The 24,039-nt window shown below is 43.0% G+C and overlaps 4 protein-coding genes across 4 annotated transcripts; all 4 read left to right on the top strand.

The window, feature by feature from the left end:
• Positions 1 to 1,384: 1,384 nt before the first annotated feature.
• Positions 1,385 to 3,936, top strand: A1O7_03203 (uncharacterized protein; the record flags this gene model as incomplete). Its single annotated transcript, XM_007757228.1, has 2 exons — positions 1,385 to 3,629; positions 3,680 to 3,936. 2 exons carry the CDS (start codon positions 1,385 to 1,387, stop codon positions 3,934 to 3,936), a joined length of 2,502 nt encoding a protein of 833 aa, XP_007755418.1.
• Positions 3,937 to 18,630: 14,694 nt separating this feature from the next.
• Positions 18,631 to 20,404, top strand: A1O7_03204 (uncharacterized protein; the record flags this gene model as incomplete). Its single annotated transcript, XM_007757229.1, has 2 exons — positions 18,631 to 18,744; positions 18,797 to 20,404. The coding sequence occupies 2 exons, from the start codon at positions 18,631 to 18,633 to the stop codon at positions 20,402 to 20,404; spliced, it is 1,722 nt and encodes a 573-aa protein (XP_007755419.1).
• A 1,528-nt stretch (positions 20,405 to 21,932) lies between these two features.
• On the top strand, positions 21,933 to 22,600 carry A1O7_03205 (uncharacterized protein; the record flags this gene model as incomplete). The annotated part of the gene is made up of 2 exons (XM_007757230.1): positions 21,933 to 22,424; positions 22,448 to 22,600. The coding sequence occupies 2 exons, from the start codon at positions 21,933 to 21,935 to the stop codon at positions 22,598 to 22,600; spliced, it is 645 nt and encodes a 214-aa protein (XP_007755420.1).
• A 529-nt stretch (positions 22,601 to 23,129) lies between these two features.
• Positions 23,130 to 23,680, top strand: A1O7_03206 (uncharacterized protein; the record flags this gene model as incomplete). Its single annotated transcript, XM_007757231.1, has 2 exons — positions 23,130 to 23,331; positions 23,385 to 23,680. The coding sequence occupies 2 exons, from the start codon at positions 23,130 to 23,132 to the stop codon at positions 23,678 to 23,680; spliced, it is 498 nt and encodes a 165-aa protein (XP_007755421.1).
• Positions 23,681 to 24,039: the final 359 nt, after the last annotated feature.

The raw sequence follows: 24,039 nt of genomic DNA on the forward strand, positions 1-24,039 counted from the left end.
TGGTTGATGGAATCACAGAAACCCACGATCATGTAACCACTATCAAGACCGTTATCCTTCTTAGGGCCTGCGACTCGTCTTTCTGGACCGTTGGACACCCGAACTCGCCTGTGACCATGGCACGCCACCCGAGGGTCGGAACAGATCAAACGAGCAGAAACTCCACTTGGTGAGGCTGGATTGAGTTTAGGCACCCCTTCGGCCTGACGGTTCTTACCTAGTGTTGGTCCTTCTGGGGTAAACCAGACAGCCCGATCGACAGCCTATCTGTTTCTTCCATGGCATGGGAGACTTTGTGACATATCATCTTTGCGCTCACCGGTACATGCCTTTTGTGTAACCCTCTGTTGCATTTCTTTTGCGCTTCCTCGCCGACATTCTATCCCTTCTGCGGCCACGCTTTGTTTGCCCTTGCCCTTGGATGCTCCACCCTTCCCGCCGCCATTCCTCGTCCCTCGCCGCAAAGCCCACCTGCGCCCCGCCAACATTTGCGACTCACCTTGCACAAACCTGGCGTCGCAACATTCCACCAGACTGTCAACATCCCATCATTTCACCCATCCCTTGCTGCTCCATGCGTGAGCCGTGGTCGAGGCGCACGTCTGCTGGCAGATGCTCCCTCGTCTGCCTTCTGCGGCTACCCGTCTACGGCGCGATCAGGCGCAGGCCTTGATTCTCATTTGCCCTACGGCTGCCTGCTGGTCAGAACTGTACCATTGCTTTGCTGGCGAACGAAGGGGTACATGACTCTGCCAAACCTTGCTTCCTACCGAAACCACCTCCTTCTCTTCTAATTTCTCTGCCTCCTTCCCTTCTCCTCCTTGTATCTACAACGGGGTTTATTATATTTTGGGGCTGGTGTACATGCTCACCCTACATATTGTTGCTTCTGGTACACATCCCGCCCTGTTGAATCCGACCCTCATATTCCAGGCACAGGCACTGACTACATACCGGCGCGACAGTCCATAATCTATTTTCTGTTCGTTACGAGCCCAGCGATACTGGCCGAGATCCTCTGCATCGCCCCCACCGATCCGCAAGTACATTGTCTGGCTACAAGTACCCGTTAGAGGACCACCACCATTCTTCTACTCCTCCAAGTCGGGCCGCAGTGTAAAATGACTGTGATGGAGGGCGGTACAACGTTTCAAGCCGTGAGTATACTTCCCTGGTCAGCGACGGCGGGGCTGACCAAGCACTTCAGACACGAGGGGCTCGCATACAAGCATACGAACGAAGGCTGTATACGAAGGCCGATTATGACTTGGGAAAGAATGCCTGGAATGCCTCGAGCCGAATCTGGGGAACCTCCAAGTCATTCCTTGACGGCGCTGTCGACGACAACCCGATACGACGTAAGTTGTGGGCACACCATAAAACCATGCCCGCTAATCCTTCTCCAGCATCTCCTGTCCGTCAAGGCTCTCTTTCGAATTTCGCTGAGGCCAAGACCGCAACATCGTCCTTGCGTACGTCAACTGACATCAACAATGAAAACGTTCCGCAGTCCAAGATGTCATGGAGCTCGATGTCATCCTCCCTTGGCTTTTCGGCACGGCAAAAGGGCCGACCCCTGTCCCCGACTAAACAAAGACAGAACCAGATTCTGGAGTTTGTGGCTAACGGCTCGAACGGGACACAAGAACCAAGCTTGTTCGCTGGCAGTGATCCGGATGTGGATGACGTTCCAGACACCCATCAAGCACAGAATCATTGGCCTGCCCTTGCAGCGGCTGGTTCTCGAGTGATCCCTTCCCCATCCCGGACGGCCACCTTCGGCTCAAGTCAGCTCGATCCACAAATCCAGGCGTTCAACTCGAGCAGGCTTCACCACAATGGGGCCTTCTCTGCGGTCCAGGAGCATGAGAATGGCCACGACCGCACTGCCAGCAGCATCCTCCAACTAAACGGGACTTCAGATATGTCGCCATACCTCGATGGACATGGCTCTTACAAAGCGACCAACGGAGTGTCTCCTGAGACCTTATACCAGCACAGACCCAGGTTGGCAATACATGGAAAGTTCAATGGCCGCCTCGTGAATTTCGAGCATGTGGATCAGTTTCGTCCAGCTGAGAATCAAGATTACGATGATATACTCAAATCCTACGAAGCCATGACCTTGGCTCAGGCGACTGTTGGAGCCTTCCCTCCTCGGATGCCGGTCAACCAGTCGCAGTTTGTGCGAGACATTTCTCATGGCCCCACTCATCTTGACCACCTGGACAGCACATTTCATCAAGCAGATCCTCATGTACAGGAAGTCGGATCACGCTTGAACCCTCAAGCCCCGCCTCATCAGTATGGTGGCTTCCAATATGCAGGCCGTGGTTCACTACCTCCACTCCCAAACGACTACAGAAGCAACCTGAACAGTCCGTACTATTCAGCTACAGGTACGCCCCCCACGGGACCGCAGTCGGTTGGGAGCACACCTGGAAGCGGTGTATCCAGCCGCACATCGCACCATGAGCAGTTCGTCCTTGATCGCAAGTTTGCTGGGCCTGACCAGTACGGGTTGGAACTGTCGCTGTTTAGTCCGACTTCTATGCAGCCACCGATGATGAGTGCCTATCAGTATGATGTCCGGACATCTGGTCAAGCATTGCGGATGAATCCACTCGCGCATCCCTACGTCGGCCACGGCCACGGCACGCTGCACAACTACCCGACTGGCCCTCGCATGCCTGTTCGTGAGCTGGAGCAGAGTCACATTGTCAGAAGCCCTCTGCTGGAAGACTTTCGCCTAAACAGCAAAAACAATCGAAAATTTGAGCTCAAAGATATCTACGGCTATGTTGTCGAGTTCAGTGGTGACCAACACGGGTCACGATTCATCCAGCAAAAACTCGAGACTGCCAACAGTGATGAAAAAGAGCAGATTTTCAAGGAAATCCAGCCCAATCTGCTTCAACTCATGACTGACGTGTTCGGAAACTACGTGATCCAGAAAATGTTTGAACATGGCAACCAAACACAAAAGAAGATCTTGGCCCACCATATGAAAGGTCACGTCCTTCATTTGTCGATGCAGATGTACGGGTGTCGTGTGGTACAGAAGGCCTTTGAACACGTCCTGACCGATCAGCAAGCGAGCCTTGTCAGAGAACTTGATGGTCCGAACATGCAAATCTTGAAGGTCGTCAGAGATCAGAATGGCAACCATGTCGTGCAAAAGGCCATCGAGCGTATACCTGGGGAGCACATACAATTTATCGTTGACGCCCATCGAGGGCAGATGGCAAAGATGTCAACTCACCAATACGGGTGTCGCGTAGTCCAGCGGATGTTGGAATATTGCCAACCGCCAGCCAAGCGGGTGATCTTGGACGAGCTTCTAGAGCATATCCATCCACTCATCGGTGACTCCTATGGCAACTACGTTGTGCAACACATCATCCAGAATGGAGAGCCTCGCGACCGGCGCCAAGTTGTCGATATCATCCTGTCACAGCTTCTGGGCTTCTCCAAGCACAAGTTTGCCAGCAACATCGTCGAGAAGAGCATCGATTGTGCAGATGAGGACCAGCGTGAACAGATCCTTCGTGGGCTAACCGCAACCAACGATCAGGGGGTGACTCCTGTGCTGGGACTGATGAGAGATCAATATGGTAACTACGTTTTACGTAAGTCTCACATTTCGGCGAAGTCTTGCTCATGCTGACTCGAATCACAGAAAAGGTCTTCAATCAATTGCAAGGGATCAAGCTCATGGCCTTGAGGGCAGACATGGAGCACAATTATCCCATGCTGCGTCGCACCAGTTACGGCAAGCAGGTCATTGCCATTGAAAAGCTCCTGTTTGGGAACAACGGGCCGCCACCTCTCGCTCCAACATCCACCACGAGCAGTCGCAGCTCTAACCCGCCGAGCACAAACGCAAGCAGCACCGATAGCGAGGCACCCTCTTTGCGCTATGCAGACGTCAAATAGCGATGGCGCTCCTACTCGGGAGCGAAGCGCCCTTCGAAAGGTCCTCGGCGGCGACGCGCGCCACGTCCTGGACGTTGTACCGGGTGATAAAATCCGGTGTTCTGATTTGATACTTTCTTACGATATGCGCGGCGTCGCTTGGGTACCATAATTGATTTGCACATCCAATGGAGGCGACCGAGGTGTCCATAGAGGGGTGTGATCGCCGAACACTTGGTCGAGCTTTCGAAGTGGGATTGGTTCCAACAGGAGTTCTGGGAGAGATTGGCAGGCTGGGGACAACATACAAAGGGGCGTGGATGTCAAGCCACGTGTCATGCATCATTCGGTACAGTGTTTACGAAATTTCTTTTTGGCGACGACCACTGTGGATAGATACCCCTCGTTTGTTGGCTAGGCAAAGGCTGGTGCATTAGGCGCAATATATACGAAAGGAATAAATGCAGGAGCTTATGAAGATCGATTTTTACGACCACTAAGGCAGACATAAAGTGAACGACGCCCACTGCACAGCGGCACTGGCGAGATGCCGTATGCTCGTGCTCGCGGTGAATGACGCTCGGTAGATGGGCCTGACGGGGTCTGACTCAGTGGGTTGGATGCCTTGGTGTGCACGAAGACTGGAATTCTCCTTTTCATTCGTAGGCGGAGAATTAAGCCCTCATAATGAATTAAGTACTGTGCCTCGACTTCAAACATGATCTTGAAAGAAAAAGCCCCCAAGCCTCACGATACAGTACTGTAAATTCTACGATCGCGACACTCTCTTCCGAGCAACTCCAATTGTGACTGGGAAGGTTATCCGAAGGGTTGGCCAGACAGCACTAAGAGGTGTACTGGGCCATACCCCCTATTGTACGATACCGTATTATTTACATAGGCCTTCGTAACTATATAGCTAGGTCTCCCCCTAGACCCCTCTAAAATTCATCATGTTCTCTAATTAAGTCATATCTAGTAGCAACACTCTAGACAGCCCTCGCTAGCCTTAGGCTGAGGCCCTTAAAGGCCTCTATCTCTTTTAAATAGTAAAGAGATAGTCCTCCGATCTATACTTAGGCTCTTAAGGAGCCTCGATAACTATTAAAGTACTGTTTAATAATAAGAACCCTTCGAAGTACCTAGAAAAGAGACCTTAGAGTTACTTCTCCCTCTAGTATAAACTATCCTTCTATAAAGGGGCTACTAGACCGGTCCCCTTAGAGTTTATACTATATTAAAGGCCGATAAAACGCTATTCGCCTTAAGGAGCCCCTTAAGAATCTACTCGATACCGTTTACTATTAACGCTCTAGAGCGCTAAAGCGCGACTCGGCTATTACTAGCTCTAGGAATAAAACGGCTTTCCTAATAAAAGAGTAATAAAACCCGAGACTAGAGCCTAAGTAAACTAAGAACTAGAAGGCCGTCCACCTAATATTAAAAAACAATATAGATATAGCGCCTTAAGAACTCTATAGAAATTACACCTAATCTACCTATACCCTTAATAAAGAACTAAGTAGGTTAATACCTTAGTTCCTAACGGCCGAAGGCTTCTAGAAGATTCAAGACTATAATAATAGTATCGGACATTTCCCGGAAAAGTATATAAAGGAGGAGGAAAGGAAATAAAAGGGGAATAAAATAGCGATAAGGCTATTCTAATACGGAAAGGAGGAAATTAACTTAAGAAGAGGCGTTATCCGAAAGGATACGGCCCGTTAAAACCTTACTAGCTAAGTTAAGCCCTTAGGAAAAGGATAAGACCCTTATCGGGAGGTCGCTTATTACAGCTCCCTATCTTTCTTTTACTCCGTCTCCTTATACCTAGTCTTCTTAATATTTACTAACCCTTACTATATTATTATACTTTCTCCTTCTTATACACCCCCTCCGTTAGCTTAGACTAACTCTTTCCCTTATTTAGAAGCTAGTTACCGTGCTCTTAACTATATTAACGGGTTCTAAAGAGAGCTACAGATATAGGGCTAGGCTACTCCGATATTACACGAGGTGTTATACGAGGCTAGCGATAGGCCTGATTATATATCGCTTAATAGCGACTCACCATGTTTATTAGTTATATCGAAGGAGTGTAGGACGAGCAGGGCCTAGCTATAGCTTATTATATAATATACCCTACCGGTCTTATTAGCTCTAGGACGCCCTAGGGAATAGGGTAGGAAGGGCGCGTAAAGCGTATAGAGTATTATAGAGATATATACGCTCGTTATTAAATAGTTTAGTTACACTCCTTTATAGCTAACTTATATCATCTACTTATACCTACCTTTAAGTATCTTATTATACCTAGTTGTTTACTATACCTTATCTCGTGTTATATTACCTACACCTCTATTTAAGTATTATAACTAAAGATCTAACCCTTACTGATTAGTCGAAAGGAGCAGCGCTAACACTTTAGCTATTAACCCTAATACTATACGGATATATATATAAGCAGACTATTTAGACCTTCTTCCCCTACCGATAATAATCTTACTTAATAAGCCTTACGCCTATTATTAAACAAGGTTATTTCACTAGGACCTAGTACTTTACGACTAGTACCTTCTATTCTAGCACGACTAGCTATAATAACCGAGGTTAAGGGGTATCTAGGCAATACCCCGAAACCCTATAAAGGAGAAAGAAGAGGGTTAACCCCCTTCTTATAGTATATAGATATATTCTTCCTTATAAACCTTACTAAGTTCCTAGATAAACTTACTAAGGTTTTATTTATTAGTTTATACTTAAAGGGAGACGCCGAGACTTAGTTTAGACCTTATTTATAGGACTATACTACTAATAATCCTACGGATAGAAGCCCGGATATAAGGACTGTCTTTAATATATACTTAGGGTTCACGGAACGACTTAAAACCGCTTTTAAAGTATAAAACGAGGAACACGAGGCCGAGAGATAAATTATAAACCTTTAATAGACCGGATCCGTATAGGAGTATATAATAAGGTTTAGAGGACTCGTGTTTATCCTCGAATAGGGCGATGAGGTTATAGTCCTTATTTTTAAAGAAGGCCTAAAACCGGCTATCCGTTAGGAATTACGAAATAGTATAACTAGATAATTATCCGACTTAATAGCGAATACTATTAAGGTTAATAACGACCTATAAGATTTTTAGAAAATGTCAGGAACGCCTAGATGGGCTTAGCGCTCTAGGCCTATATAGCTTGCTCCTCGCATGCGAACCCTCCTCGTTCCGCATGCTTTGAGTCTTCGTCGATAGCTAGATAGATATTAGCTTATACACCCCTTTTTACATCTCGAGTACCGCCATTCCTGACAGAAAACCCGATAAAAAGGGAATCGAGTACTCTATATAGTTAAGGGAAACTATAAGCTAAATATACTAAAATATAGGGAACTATACTATAGCCCTATATCTATAGATTTAAATACAGCCTAGAAAAAGAAAAGTAATGTAAATAGGAAACCTTAAAAAGGTAATAAAAACGCTAAGATTCCTAAAGAGGAAAGAGAACGACGCTTAAGGGAAAAGCTATACCTTTATTATAGAAAACTAGGATATATCGCTAAGAATTATCGATTTAAGACCTAGATAAATATCGGCGAAAAATAGTTTACTACTAAGGAGATAAATATAGTAAAGGAGGTAGTGAAAGGTAAGGGATCTATACTAGATAAAGGCTAAGGAGAAGTCGTGCGACTTATAAGTACACACCTCTATATTTAGATAAAATATTAAAGGATCACTCCTTACGCGGACCTATATTACCTATAAAGACCTAACTAATACTATTACTATATATATAACCCGATAGGAATAGTTAAGTCTTTAATAACAGTAGTTAAACTTCGGTTCTATAATAAACTAGAATATCCACGATATAACGCTAATCTATAGGAAAAACACGTATATTAAGGAGGTAATCCCGAGATATAGTATATACACCAGTATAATATATAGAATCCTATAGATCTAGAGCGAGACTCGATACCCGAATACTCTACGGTGGAGCCGAGGAACAGTATAAGTAAAGACTTTAATAGGGGTAAGGCGACTTATATATTAAAAATAAAGAACACCCTAACTCTTAGTATAAGATATTAGGTAGTTATAGAGTATATTAACTTATAGACTTATTATATTAGCGAGGAATACGTATATATAGGATACTTCCTAAAGAGAGACTTATAAAGTTATATAAGACTAGTTATATTACGGTTTTACCGAAGGCTTAACTATCTCTACGAATAAGAGGGATTTTAATACTTTTACTAAGGTAATACGGATTAAAGGATATTGACGGTAATAAGGTACTTAGTAAAAAACGAGAGGACTACCTTAAACCCTACAGAAGACGAATATCGATAAATACGGAATAAACGAAACCATCGTATAGTATATACTAACGGGAAAGTCGAAGAAGTATATTAAATCTATAGGGAATAGGGTATCCCTATACTATAAATTAATAAAATACTAGTAGGGGTCTTTATAACTTTATAGTATCCTTATAACTCGGTATATAATTACTTAATAAGGAGGATTCCTTATATATATAGTTAGTACTTTAATTATCTTTAACCCTAAAAACTAGAGATAATAAGGGAGGAAGCCGAGAAGGCTTATAACTAAGTAGAGGACCGTTATACCGTATAGGATTACGACACGCTACGATATAACGGGGAAGACTAGGTAGATTACCTTTACTAGCTAAAAAACGAGTAAGTTCGGTAGTCTAGAGACGACTAACCGAATTAACGACTCAGTCCTTAAATCCCGAACTAGGGATAGCTGATAGTGCTTTAGTTCTATAGTTTAATACAGCCTAGACTTAGTATTTATAAGTTATTATTCTCGGCGAGATACTAAAGGATTAACGAGTATAGATCTTAATTAACTTAGGATGTACGGGTATATTTATCTATACCCGAGTAGCCTAAAGATTAACTAAGTAAAAGGTTACTAAAAGTAAAACCTATAATCTTATAGGTTTTAATAAAACTATAATATCTAATATCTTAGAAGAGCTAAGATCGATATAATTAGTTATCGACGAATATAGGGAAATACTTAACTTAAATATTAACACTATAAAATATAATATTATCTTAAGAATAGTATAGCTAAAGAGATATAATCCGTAGATTAACTAGAGAAATAATCAGCTTACGTTTTCCTAGTGCGAATATAGAGAGCCGGCTAATAAAAAGCTACTATTTACTAAAGCGATATAAGTACGTTCCTTAAGGAGAATACTAGCTAAAGCGAACTAAGCGAAGTATCCCTTAGAATATATAGACTTTATAGATTTCTTTAAGGAAAAGCACGGTATTAATATATTATTTAAGTATAAACCGTAAAACTATAAGATACCTTTAAAAGAAGGTATATAACTAATATTCGGACCTCTCTATTTATTATTAGTAAAAGAAGAAGAAGTATTACGATAATACTTAAAGGAGAATATAGTAAAAGGATATATACGACTATCGGAATCCCTAGCGGGGTATTTAATCCTTTTCGTTCTTAAGAAAGGAGAGAAGCTACGGCTATATATTAACTTCTAGAAACTTAATAATATTATTATTAAGAATATTTACCCCCTACCTCGAATCGATAAACTATAAGATCGCCTTTAAGGTATATAGTTCTTTTTAGCTATCGATATCCGAGACGCCTATTATCGTATCCGAATAAAAAATAAAGAAGAGTAGAAAATAGTATTCTAAACTTAATATAGATTATACGAGTATTATATAATACCCTTTAAGTTAACTAACGCATTAGTAACTTTCTAAGCCCTAGTTAATAATATCTTATAAAAATACTTAAATATTTTCTATATCGCTTATCTTGATAATATTTTAATCTTCTTTAAAACTTACGAAGAATATATAGGATATATTCGAAAGGTTTTAAAGGCCCTTAAAGAGTATAGCCTCCTAGTAAAAATCGAAAAGTGTAAGTTCTATAAGGAATAAGTTAAGTTCCTCGGATATATTATATCCTAATAAAGCCTATAGATAAACCCGGATAAGGTAAAATTAGTATTAAAATAAAAAGAGCCTAAAACATTAAAAGAAGTTTAAGTATTTCTAAGATTTACTAACTTCTACCGAAAATTCATTAAAGAATACTTATAAGTCGCGACGCCTTTAACGAATTTAATAAAAAAGAAGGATAAACCCTTCTTTCTTATATAGGAAGCTAGAGCAGCTTTCTAGGAACTTAAATAAGTATTTACTTAGGCACTAATCTTAATACTGTTTAACTTTAGTCTCTAGACGGTTCTTAAGACTAACGCCTCGAATAAAGTAGTTATAGCCGTCTTAACCTAAGTTTACCCCGACGGCCGTACTTAACCTATAGTATACTACTCCCGAAAGATAACGGGACCCGAACTAAACTACGATATTTATAATAAGGAATTACTCGCTATTATAAAAGCATTCCGAACCTAGAGAGTTTACTTAAAGGGACCTAAGTACCCGGTTAAGGTATTCTTAGACTATAAGAATCTACTTTATTAGAATACTATAAAGACTCTTAATAAGCGATAAGTACGCTAAGTAAAGACCCTAGCGGTATATAACTTCTAGATCTTCTATATTAAGAGCACCGAAAATAGTAAGGCCGACGCCTTAAGCCGAAGACTAAACTATATAAAAAATCTTAAAATAAGCCCTATATCCTTACTACGATAGGAAGGCGAGTACCTTATATATATATAGCTAATCTTAGCTATAATAAAGACATTAAAACCTAAAGACTAACGAGCGGTAATCGCTAAATACTATAACGATCTACTTATAGAATACCTAGAAGTAGATAAAATAATCGAACTTATTATAAGAACCTATAAACTATAGAAAGGAATATAAACGGATATTTAATAATTTATTATAGAGTGCGAGACTTATATAAAGACTAAGTACGCGCGATATAAACCCTATAAGCTACTATAACCGTTAAGAGTCTCGGAAGAAGTATAGAAATTAGTCACGCTAGATTTTATTACTAAGTTACCTAGGTCTAAGGAGCCCCTTATAAGCGTAACCTACGATAATATCTTAATAGTGTATAATAAACTAATAAAATATAGCTACTTTAAGTTATACCTAGAGTTATTAATAGTAAAGGACCTCGCTTATAAGTTCCTATAGACAGTATTTACTAACTACGATATACTTAAGGAGATTATTTTAGATAGAGATAAGCTATTTACCTTAAAGTTCTAGAAGTTACTTATAAAGTTACTCGTAACTAAATATAAACTCTTAACTTTGTTTCATCCCTAAATAAATAAATAAATAGAATAAATAAATTAAACCCTTAAATAGTACCTCTAAATATATATTAACTATAAATAAACTAACTAGGTTTAACTCTTACTAGTAGCCTAATTCTACTTTAATAATTATAAAGTAGTAACCGGGATAATACCGTTTTACGTAAACTACGAATTCCACTTATAGTTAAAGGAATTTATAGAGTAGCAACTAAACTAGAGGGCTACGGTAATCGCTACGTAAATCTACGAACTTTATAATAAACTTAAAATAAATATTAAGTTCCTCTTAAATAGAATAGTAAAGTATATAAATAGGAAAAAGATCGAGAGACTAACCTTTTTAGGGGGGGACCCTATCTACTTAATACGGAAAAATATTAAAATAAAAAGATTAAGCGGAAAGCTAGATTATACTAAACTAAAACTATTTAAAGTTAAGAAGAAACTTAAACTAGTAATATATTATCTAGAGCTACTAAAGAATATAAAGATCTATCCCGTATTCTATATATTATTACTAAAACCCGTACTAAGAAACGCTAAAATCGTTAAAACTACACCCTTAGATAAAGAACTAGAAGATAACGAGTATAAGGTCGAAAAGGTTATTCGAACTAAACTTATCCGCGGTAAACCTTATTTCCTAATTAAGTAGTTAGGATATAACGATATAGAAAATATAAAGAAACCCGAGATAAACCTCTCTCCGGAGACGCTACAGAAAACACAAAAAACCTATTCTAAGTAGTTCCTATCGAAAGAAGGGCGTCTAGCTAGGCGTCGTTAAAAGCTAATAGAGCGCTAGGGGACTAGAGGTTAAATAATAACGCAGGCTTATCCGGAGTAAACCCGTCCTCCTTATTTAGTCGGTTTAAGACGAGATAAGCCTAAACCGTTATATTACTCTAGGCTTCCGAGAGTTTATTTAGTTAACACTTTACCTAGGCTAAACGGGACTACTCTTAAGATATCTCTAAGGCCTAAAGGCGAGCGAGGCGCGTTATTTCCCCTATATACTATTAAGCCCGCTAAGCTAACTAAGCTTAAAACTCTTAGACTTTTTATTTTAGCTCCATCTTCTTACGCTTTAAACTTTAATACCCCTCCTTAAAGTATTAACCATTACACTAAGTATTCTTTCGGAGATATTCGGAACACCGGGTTACCCCGTATTTCATTATATAGATCGAGTTTAAACGGAGATAATTAGTATAAGGCGCTATCGTAGGGAAACCAGTCGCTCGGATATTACGGGATTAACGAAGTCGCTTAGCAGTATAATTACGAAGTTTAGGAATAGTGGAAGAGGGAGAAGATATTATTAACTATAGTTAACTTAAAGTTAGGCGTAGCCCCGACTTTATATTATCGCTAAGAAAAGGTCTCGAGACGAGAACCTAATTAAGGGGGGGATAATGTTATATAAGGTGTTACACGAGGCCAGCGATAAGCCTAATTATATATCGCTTAACAGCGACTCACTACGTTTATTAGTTATATTAAAGGAGCGCAGGACGAGTAGGGCCTAGCTATAGCTTATTACGTAATATACCCTACCGGTCTTATTAGCCCTAGGACGCCCTAGGGAATAGGGCAGGAAGGGCGCGTAGAGCGCATAGAGTATCGTAGAGATATATACGCTCGTTATTAGACAGTTTAGTTACACTCCTTTATAGCTAACTTATATTATCTACTTATACCTACCTTTAAGTATCTTATTATATCTAGTCGTCTACTATACCTTATCTCGTATCGTATTACCTACACCCCTATTCGAGTATTATAACTAAAGATCTAACCCTTACCGGTTAGTTAAAAGGAGCAGCGCTAATACTCGAGTTCTATAGCTATATCGTGGACTACGGATAAAGTAAGCTTATTCCCGCTAAAGTATAGGCCATTATAGACTAGCTCTAGCCCTAAAATATTTATAAAGTACGATAGTTCCTAGGCCTAGCTTTATACTATTATTAATATATTCGAGACTTCGCTAAGATAGTAGCACCCCTTTCCGACTTACTAATTAAAGTAAATATAGACCTTTAGAAGAAGAAGTTCCGTCTTATAAAATAGAATATTAAGTGCGAGATAGCCTTTCGCGCTCTAAAGAAAGCACTCTCTTCGAAGCTAGTCCTTTAGTAAGTTAATAAGTCTAAACCCTTCCGAATCGAAACTAACTACTCGGAATAAGCCTTAAGAGCTGTCCTCTTATAGCTTAAACCTAATAGTAAGTAGTATCCGATCGCCTTTAAAGGGCGGAAGCTTTAAGAGGCTAAACTTAATTATCTTATATAGGAAAAGGAGCTCCTCGCTATTAAGCACGCCCTTTAAACTTAATATATATATATCTAGAACGGCTATTAAACCACGATTATTACCGACTACGAAAGCCTTAAGTATATAAATACGACTTATACCCCCTCGAAAAGACTAGTAAGGTAGCTTAACGAGTTTAGTAAGTTCTAACTTAATATTAAGTACCGTAAAGGCTTTAAGGCAATTATACCGGACGCGATTTCGCGACGACTAAATTTTATAAAGGCTTATTTAGCGATAGAGGTATAGATCCCTACGCCCAACGACTAAATTAAGACTCTAAATACTACTAAAGTAACTATAAATAACGAAAACCCCCTTAACGAAGATCTATCTTAGGAAATAGCCCTTATATAGTATTTACGGAACCCGGAGATAAAGTTAATAAAGAGGTAACGAGACCTCCTAACGAATAATAATATAAAAAACTTCGTCCTTTAAGAAGATCGGCTATATTATAATATCGAAGGTATATATATACCCTTTACTCCGAAACCCTTCTAAAAAGATTTTATTAAGTACTATTACCGTTATTATAGTTACTTTAATCCGCCTATACTCAACGATATAATTAAGTTCCGTAAGTAGTAGCTAAATATATAACACGATATATATAAGTATATAGACACCTATCGAGAGTACTAAATAGTATAGCGGAGAAAGACTTGATAAGAGAAACTCTACTCGTAAGTTAAGCTCGCCGTATAACCCTTCGAGAAATAGGCTATTAACTTTATCGGACCCCTACCTTAAACTCCCGATAGTAAATAATAAATTCTAATAGCTATTAACTAGGTAATTAGCTAGCCGCTAGCTAAGGTAATAAAAGATACTACCTTAGAGACCGTCGTAGACTTCCTCTTTAATATTTACTATAACTATAAAGCCTTCCGAGAGCTTCTTTTAAATAATAATACTAACTTAATATCTAGAATAATTAAATATTACCTTAACCGGATTAAGGTAAAGTATCGAATTACGACACCTTACTATTTATAAATAAATAGTAAGGTTAAAAGGCTTAATAATATACTTAAATCTATCTTAACTAAGCAGCTTATAAACCGACCTATAGCCGAATAGGCCTTATAACTCCCTTCGGCCTTATTTACTTATCGTGTTTATACTTATAACGATACCGAGATATCTCCTTTTAAGCTCGTTTATAGGATTAAACCTCGTTTAACTAGAAATAAGGAAGACTTTAATAAGGATAATCTAGACTAGGACTTTAGTATACGCCTCGAGACTCTATAAACTATATAGTATAAGGCTAATAAAAGACTAATTAAGAGGGGTATTTATATAAAGAAGCTACACCGAGATTACTTAACCCCCCTTATAATAAGCCTAAAGGTAGGAAAGTATATTCTATTAACTAATAAACAGCGGTAAAAGTTTAAAGCAACTTACTTTAGACCCTTTAGGATCGAGAAGAAGCTATAGTTAAGCGTCTATATTCTCGTCGCCTAGCTAGGAGAAGCTAATAAGTAGCATATTCTCCCGAAGCTCGTAAACGAGGTAAGGCTTATTAAATACCGTCCTTTTAATAAAGAGGGCGAGATTATTCGAGCCGTAATAACTTTAGTATAGTAATAATAGCTTTAAGAGAAGATAGTTAGTATTAAGAGGCTATTAAAGGAAGTTCTAGAGGTGCTGGAATAAGATAGCACGCCTTTATCGTATAACGAGCTTATAACTATCCCCCGTAAGTAGTAACTTATATTTAAAAAGTAACGACCCGGTAGTTATTTAGGTAAAGTAGAGAAGGAGCCGATAAGAGCTTAAGAGAAAAGGGGTAATATAGTCTCTATAACTAAGCGAATAAATTAGAATATAGCTAGAAAATCCTATAATACCCCTATAGACTTAGTAATAATAAACCCGATACTAGAGAAGACGTCGTTAAACTACCTATTAAATACTATTATACTAGGTATAGAAACTTACGAAGGAGAGGAAAGAGCTAGAAGTAGTTCTTTTAAAGGCCTATAAAGGACTATAAGAGACGAAATAAAGTAGTTCTAATACTAAACCCCTCTCGCTATAGCGGAGTATATATATTAAAGGGCCGAGAAAGACTTATTTATAATCGGCTTAACTTAGAGAGTAAGATAAACCCTTATAAAGCTAATAAGTCCAGCTACGGGAAGGCCTAGAAAGATACAATAATCGTAAGGCACTATAGTAACTATAAATAGGCTAGCGGAAGACCGATAGTTACTCGCTTAGAAGAGATACATCTTAAGACGGTCCTTATAACGAAACCCGAGGCCTATAATAAAAAGAAGATAATTAGACTCCGATAATACTTAAATTTATAAGGGTACTTAATTTATTTTTAGGTTTTTAGAAGGAAATAAAAGGAATTATATACTTTAAAAGGGCACTTCTTAGCTAAACCGCTTTATTAAAGCCCCCTTTAAGCACGATTAAAATATTTCCGAAAGCACTACTAGCCTAAAATATAAAACCCTATTATAAACTAGCAGCACTAAGAATATATCTTAACATTACTATATTAACCTTATACTGAACTACTCCCGATTCTAGGCTAAGCTAAACTCTTATTACTACTTAAGTAAACTAAAGGCGTACTAAATAGGCGCGCACCCGAAAAAGAGGGGCGAAAGAACGCTGTAAGTAAAAGATTAGGCGTAATACCGCGACTTAAACTAGCTACGGAGGGCGAAGAAGGGAACTAAGGCGAAGCCCCGCGAGTTACTCTCTTTATAAAAGCAATAGTCTCTTAACTTTAACGCTAAAGCTAATATAGTTCTATAGCTTTCTTTACCCCTTAAATACATTAACTAGTATTTATAGTCGCTTTAATTAAGCGAGCCTAATTAAGAGCGTAACCCGATACTCTATATTAATAATCCTCCTCCGCCCTTTAATCCTAAGTTATAATACTCGGTATATTAAAACTAAATACTCGCGGACTACGCGAAGGTATCTTAAGAGCGGCAGACGAAAAGAAGACGCGATTAATAGGCTACTAAGAGATGCTTTAGCGGAATAAGACCGAATAAGAACCTATTAAAGGTAAGTTAATAACTTACCGTTATTAGAGAGTAGGTTATCCTTACTCGATAAAGGGTATCGGACGCTCCGACTCTAGAGTAAACTGAACTAACTATATTAAATTAACATCCGCACTCTCGCTACGAACTACTTATATAACCTTTATTAAATTTACTATTATACAGCTTATAAATTCATTCTTTTAGGCTTCACTAGCTCTAGGTTTTAGTTTAAACTCGCGCGGAACCTTAATATTAATAATACTTAGATTATCTTTAGTTAATATACTTATAAGCCCCTATCAGCTAGAGGTTAATAGCGTATAAGTAATTAATTAGCCTTCGCGATTCTTTAGCCTCTTACTCTTACGGGTAATATACTCTTTATCTAAGGCTTCCTTAAAGAAAACAGAGGAGTTAAGTAGTGCCGAATACTTCTACGAAGATAGCTCGAATACTAAATAAAGAGAATAAGGCTAACCTCTCGTAATATATATTATATAGTCGCTATAAGTAAAGAAGGGAGATAAAGAGTCCCCCGGACGGCTATAAGCTTAAATATATATAGGAAAGACTAGTTCGGCCGGGTTAATAAGTTCTAAACCCTTCGTATAATTAATATAGAGCACGGGCTCTACAGTCCTATAGGTGTAAATAAGATAAGCGGAAAAATCTTTAGCTACTCGATTAGGTTAACGCTTCCCGGAGAACTTTAAAGGCCGACGCTCGTTACCGGGTAATAAAGCATTTAACTAGTTTAAGATATTTCCTTTAGCCTATAGAGGCTACTTCGTAAGGGAGTTTCGGATAATATAAGATTAATAGTGCCAGCGAATAGGACCCCCCTTCGCTAGTAAGCTATTTCTTTTTAACTTAATAAAATAATTAGCTATATCTCGAAAGAATTCAGGACCCCGGAACTTATAGTTAAGAGCTATAAGCGAGTAAGCTTAGAATAAGAGCTCTTATACCCTTTAACCTTTATAAGAAAGGCCTAATAAGACGGCTCTTATAAGAGCGGAAAATACTAAGAGATCTAGTTAGTTAAGATTTAAAGGGCTTTAAGAAGCAACTTATACTTATAGTAAATAAAATAAGGTAGTAACTAAGAATTAGTTAAGAGGATTTAAGAGCTATAGAGGTAGCCGAGAGATAATTATAAAATAAGAGAGTAGTATTTAAAAGCCTTAAGTAAGAGGTAAAAAGGCAAGGTAAAGGTAAATAAAAGGGTGTATAAGGAAGGAGTAAGAGAGAGAGAGAGGAGGAGAGGGAGATATCTATACCCGTTACCCTCGCCGCCGCATTACGCTAAGACTACTATTTATATATACGATAACTCTACTATCGCTTACTACTTTATAAGCTAAGTAATAGTATTACTTTATAAGGGCCTAGACCTCACTAGACCCTTAAATACATATATAAATATATATATAAACGCTAACTTACGAACCGTTAACATCGAAGTAAGGCCTATTTAAATAGGGTTATAAATAAGAACCCTCGTAACTTAACGATAATATAAACAGCACGATTACGATCAGGACACTACCCCCTCTAAACGGCTATATTCTCTCCCTTCTAACAATATTTACGACACACTCATTACCTACGCAGGTCAGACACTACGAACGGACCTTTTCCTTACCTTTCCGATAAACAACTTAGTGGATTCAGAGGGTTTCGGAGGTGCCTTATAACTGAGGAGTACTACGAAGAGCACCCGACTGTCGAAGGAGGGCCTTCGAAGCTAAGTAGGGGAGGCTGTGACTGGGAAGGTTATCCGAAGGGTTGGCCAGACAGCACCAAGAGGTGTACTGGGCCATACCCCCTATTGTACGATACCGTATTGTTTACATAGGCCTTCGTAACTATATAGCTGGGTCTCCCCCCAGACCCCTCTGAAATTCATCATGTCCTCCAATTGAGTCACACAATGATCGAGGGATCCTGATGAGTCACGCTCAGGTGCGCTACAACCAAACCTGCAGCTGATCAACCCATCATGCCAGCCTAAACATACATACTGTGGTACCACACTATACCGCACCACTGACAGTACTGTATACCCAACGTCAATAATGTCATGTCCACTCAGAGCACCGACGCCGACGCCGACGCCAATGCCGCAGTCATGGCCACGGCCAACCCGTACGAAATCCAAAACAGGATGCAAGACGTGCAAGATCCGCCGCGTCAGGTGTGGAGAAGAGCGCCCAGCCTGTCGACGCTGCGTGTCCACGGGGCGGAAGTGTGATGGGTACGGGGTCTGGGGTGGCGGTGGTGGTGGTGGTGGTGGTGGTGGTGGTGGTGGTGGTGGTGGCGGCAGCAACACGGCAAGATGTGCCACGACGACCTCTATTGTCTATGTTGGACTGCCGAGGCCGCCGTTGCCCGTCCACCCTGCCGCTGGCGCCCTGGACCCGGACGAACGGTACCATTTCGAGTGGTTCTGGCGGCGGACCGCGCGGAAGATCCCGGGCGCTTTCTTCTCCGACGCGGGTAATGCGCTGTTCTTCCAGGCCTGTGCGAGCGACGTGGCGGTCACGCATGGCGTGTTGGCCATGTGTTCGGCGCATAGGGGGTCGGATAGAGCGTTTGGTGGGAAGAAGGGGCCGCTACGACTGTCGTTGGGAGAGACTCTGCTGCGACGCTGCGAGGAAGACTTTGCGCTGCGCCAGTATAACAAGGCGATATGGCATTTGCGGCCGCACTTGCAAGGTCAAGATACGACCTCGCTACGCATCGCGCTCTATTCGTGCGTCGCGTTCATCTGGGTCGAGTACTTCCGCAGTCGGTATCGGTCGGCGGCACGTCACTTGGAGCATGGTCTCAGGATCTTGCAGTATGCGCTCCGCAGCCTCTCTGGATCGAACGGATTCGGTGCTCAGGCCATCGATCATTGGGTTCTCGGCGTGTTCAGAAAGCTATACGTGCAGGCGACTTTGTTTGGACAGCGGCCGTGTCATGCGTGGCCGGTTCCCAGCGACTTGAAGCCCGTGTCTGGGGTGTCTATCTTCCTGAATGCACATGAGGCGAGAGACTATTTGGAGGGGATCCTAGTGCGGATCTGCGATGTTCTGGAGTGTCACGTCCAGACTCAGCCAACCCATCTTTCATTTGAGCCACTTGAAGCCGATACGTTGAAAAGTATCTTGAGTGACCTCGATGCTTGGATGTCTGCGTACGACAACACCCTCGCTCTCCTCGAGTCCCAGATGGACAAGGTGGAAGCGTTTGCATGCCGCGTGCTCCGCATGTATCATACCATGGCCGTCATCATGGCAGACACGGCCTGCGAGCGCGACGAACTCAAATACGACCGCCACACGGCCAACTTTCTCCATATCCTAGAGCAAGCGCTGGAGATGCGCAAAGTCGCGCTAAACAGCAAGATTCGCGAGAAATACTTCGGAGCGGAAGACGGGCTCCCGCACTCGATTGGCGACATGGGACTGATTACCCCACTGTATTTTGTCGCCGTGAAATGTCGCGTGCGGCACCTCCGGGTACACGCCATCAGACTGCTCGAGGAGGAACCGCGCAAAGAAGGGATCTACGATTCAGTCCTGGTGGCGAACATCGCGAGGAAGGTGGCCGCGGTTGAAGGTGGCTTGCACAGCCAAGATCCCTCTGCGGACGACTTTGCTCTGTCGGAGCTCCCCAAGGAGGCAGAACTACTGTTCGCTGAAGTCCCGCCGGAGCATTGCCGCTTGCAGATCCTCGAGGTCTTGCTACCAGATGATCCTTGGGAATGTGCCATACTGCGGTGCCGAAGCCAGCACTCTATCGAACAATTCATGATCTCTGCCCAGCATTCAGCAGGCGGGGACGATGCGGGAATGGCAGAGCATCCGTGACGATGGACATGACATCGCGTGGTCACAGACAGAGGATTTGGCGAGGAGTTCGCGTGTCAGAAGGGCAGTCCTTAGAGAGATATGTCGATCGACGACTATATCAGATTGCCTCGCGATCAAGATTAGAACCGCTGAAAAGATAGATAAGCTGCCCTGCCGAGCGACAATGATGCTTCATCTATTGCTGAAGGACCAGCAACTGGCGGATAAACGCTGCGATCCTCTGCACTGCCACAAAAGATTTGGACCCGGTTGACTTGGGCAGGCATGCTTCGCCCACTACTGTGCGATTTTGTTCGGTTGAGCTCTCTACTGTACTCCGTACGTGTGTCGCAAACTGAGTCCCGACTCGACGGTCATGATGGGGACAAGGCCAATTTGAAAGAGACGCACCAACGCGGAAGAGCCGTCCAGCCACGACGCCCACGGCGAGGCTTAGCTCGTTTAGGACATCAACGGGGGCTTCCTGCCGGAGTAACTCCAGGCATACTTACTGTGTAAGAGTCTGGATGCTGGATGCTGGATGCTGGGGGCGTTGCTTCACCTGTCAACTTTATCACACGTGCAGATCAGTGTCAAGTCGTCCGTTGACTGTCAATCTTTTAGCACCACCTGTCGTGCCGGCTCATCAGATCTTCAGAACCAGGACGCAAATACTGTACAGTACTCCGTACATAACCTAAAATCAAATTTCGTTGTCCATGGAATATGCAAGCCCCTCAGCAAGGACAATATCGCTTGTTCCAGGTCTGGCAATCTTCAGCAAGGATTCGGGGTTTTCTAATTTGGACGCGCAGGAGCAGCCGTCAGGCCCGCCGTGGCCCGCGAGCTTGCCCAGGTTGCGCTGACCGAAAGGGGACTAGCCCAGGCACGGGTACCCAACAGGAAGGCACCCAACAGGACCCAGGCCTGTGATTGGAGTGGGGCCCTCGGCCTGACGCACCGAGCGAAATGTTCTTTTTAGTGCTGTTCGCTGTTCGGCGACTGTGTTGCCATCCCTGTGCTTGACCCTTGATGAGGCTACACAGTACGCCAGCCCGCTCTGAGATCTTCACAACTCAACGGTCCGGCGTCCGACTCAATCTTGTCGCAGAACTTGTCCAGATGCGGTATCGCTGGGCTTGGGGCGAGGATCCTGAGGTGATCGCCCGTTGCTAGACTTCCCTTTCCGCCCCTGTGGCTTCAGCCCAGCGTCATGGCTAGAGGTAAAGGTGGACTCCTTCCTGGCGGCCGTGGCAGAAACGGCATGGGTTGGTCTTTCTCGCTCCCTGTCGGCTGAGCTCGTGCTCTGTTGGAGCACTCTCCCCGTGAGAAATACGCTTACCTTCTCGCTTGCTAACGATGTCTGCGTGGAAGTTCCTCGCCTTTCGCGTCCATGTTCTTGACCCTTTCAGCATAGGATGGCCGGCGCCGACTCGTACGCGAACTCACAGCACGGAATTCTCGGCTTTGGATACTCCCCGGACGACCTGCTCGTAGCATTGACTTGATATTTTGCAACAGTAAAGACGACCCAGCATATTGAACAATGGCGGCCGCAGTAGGCCCCATCGAGTTGCCCACAGGGCGACGGTCATACTACAACACTTCGACACCAGTTGATATTCATGATCCCAATTGGATTCCGGTTCTGCATGGCACAGCATACAAACCACAGTTGTCGCCGGCGGAGAAGGAAGTGTTCCAACCTCAACCTCCCGCAAGCTTCTCCCTGTTCCCGCTGCAGCCCAACTCACCCAAACCGCGACCTGGCTTTTCTCATGCCTACTCAAAGAGCTCTATGGCTCCCGAGAGTGTCGCTTCAGATTCCGACTCGAGGTCGCAGAGCGCTCTAGAGAATATCGAGCCGTTACCGAGCATACCGAGCCACGTCCAGTACCCTCGAGACGCGTCAAGGGGCCACAATCGTCAGATAACCTCGACCACAGCAGGGTCGAACGAAGAGAAGATCTCGGGCGGCACAGACACACACCGTGACATGGGTAGCACGCCCAGCATTGAAGATAATGAGAATGCAAGCGTGACAGATGACCGAGCATCCAGTCGACAAAGCCAGCCTATGGAACAGATGTCCATTCGTTCGTCTATGATCTCCGCGAAACGGAGCATAATGCTCCCACCAACGTCCAAATACAACCGGAAGCCGATGGCACCAGCCACCCCTACTACTCCAGGGAGGCCATCTCTAGTACCTAGCCTGCCTCATACACCTCAGGAGTCACCACGCTTGGTGCCGAGCACACCAGGTGCATCTACGACTTTCACTTCAACTCAACCTCTCCCTTCCCCTAGATTACCACCCTTTGAGCTTGCCCAGTATCCGGATCCGTCTCCAAGGCTTCACGCTGCAAAGTCTACAGCGTCCGAACGGCGCCAGCGTGCGCTTCACTCACACCCCTCTAATGTTTCGTTGCGGTCTCAACGGAATTCGAGCTCAGACGATGCCGAGCTTATTCCAAAGCAGCCTTCGGTACGCAACAAGTCTAGAAAATCCACCGACTCTCGTGCGACGACCCCGAGATCCACAATTTACGAATCACAGCTCCCGACGCCTGCACCAACGACACCACTCCCCGAGCTACCACCTGAGGCTCATATGCATGGTCGAAGACCCTCTACCCGCGATAATGCGTCACGCAGGCTGCCGCAGCTTCCCACCGAAGAACCAGTACCTTCAACCACCCCTTCGTTTCGGCCCTTTGACCATGAAAGGGTGGCGTCTTTCATGACAGAAAAGAATACGATCGTGCTACGGAGATTCGATGACGTTCACGCGAGATTACTTTTGTCCTTGCAAGACGAGATCTCGCAGCTGGAACAGGAGCTCGAGAAGCTAGAAAACCCCACATCGTCTGGAAGTGTTTCGGAGAAGATGTTGGCCAAAACTCGAATATTGCGAGAACTGCGGAAGGTTGTGGCGGAATATGGTAGGCTCAACGGGTTCGTGCCCGCGATGATCTAAGTGACTGACCGTTTCTAGACCATCTCTTCAATACATGGAGCAAGATGCAAGCCAATCCAGCGAGCGAGGCCACCACGAAAGAGTTAAAACAGTGGTTGTCGGAGCCTGGAACAAATGCAGAAGCTGGCCTGGGCATCAGCGCACAGCAGAACATCCAGTGGCTTGAAAAGACGAAGGATGTGAGCACTATTGAACTTGGCGACGACGAAAAGGCGCCTTCAATAAACAAAGAAAAGCCGCATAGCGAAGATAGCGGAAGGTCGGGCGGCGGCGGTTTCATGGCGTTTTTTAACTGTGCCGGCAAAAGGAAGTAATGACTACAGCATGACCGTTCATGGTTGTCGTGACATGTTCCGGGGAGTGGTTCGGATGCGGAAGATGCTTTACGAAGAATTGAGAAATTGAATGTGAAAAAGCATTCAGGTGGACGTTTCGGCTAAAGCAACGGCCACTCGGTCTACACATGGCATTGAACCGAAGGATATAATGGTGAATGACTTTGCTCGACCGAGCATTTCTCCATGGGTCCTGAGATAGAGTACGAGTAGTAACGATGGCTCGGGGCTAAGGAATGCAAATCGATGATCACGTTGATGGACAAATCCCACGGCACGCAACTTTGACCGGACTACTCCGTACTCCGTAGCAGTTGTCGTACCTTGCATAAGGGCGC

This window comes from Cladophialophora yegresii (genome assembly GCF_000585515.1).
Source record: "Cladophialophora yegresii CBS 114405 chromosome Unknown aczIN-supercont1.2, whole genome shotgun sequence".
NCBI classification, from domain to species: Eukaryota; Fungi; Ascomycota; class Eurotiomycetes; order Chaetothyriales; family Herpotrichiellaceae; genus Cladophialophora; species Cladophialophora yegresii.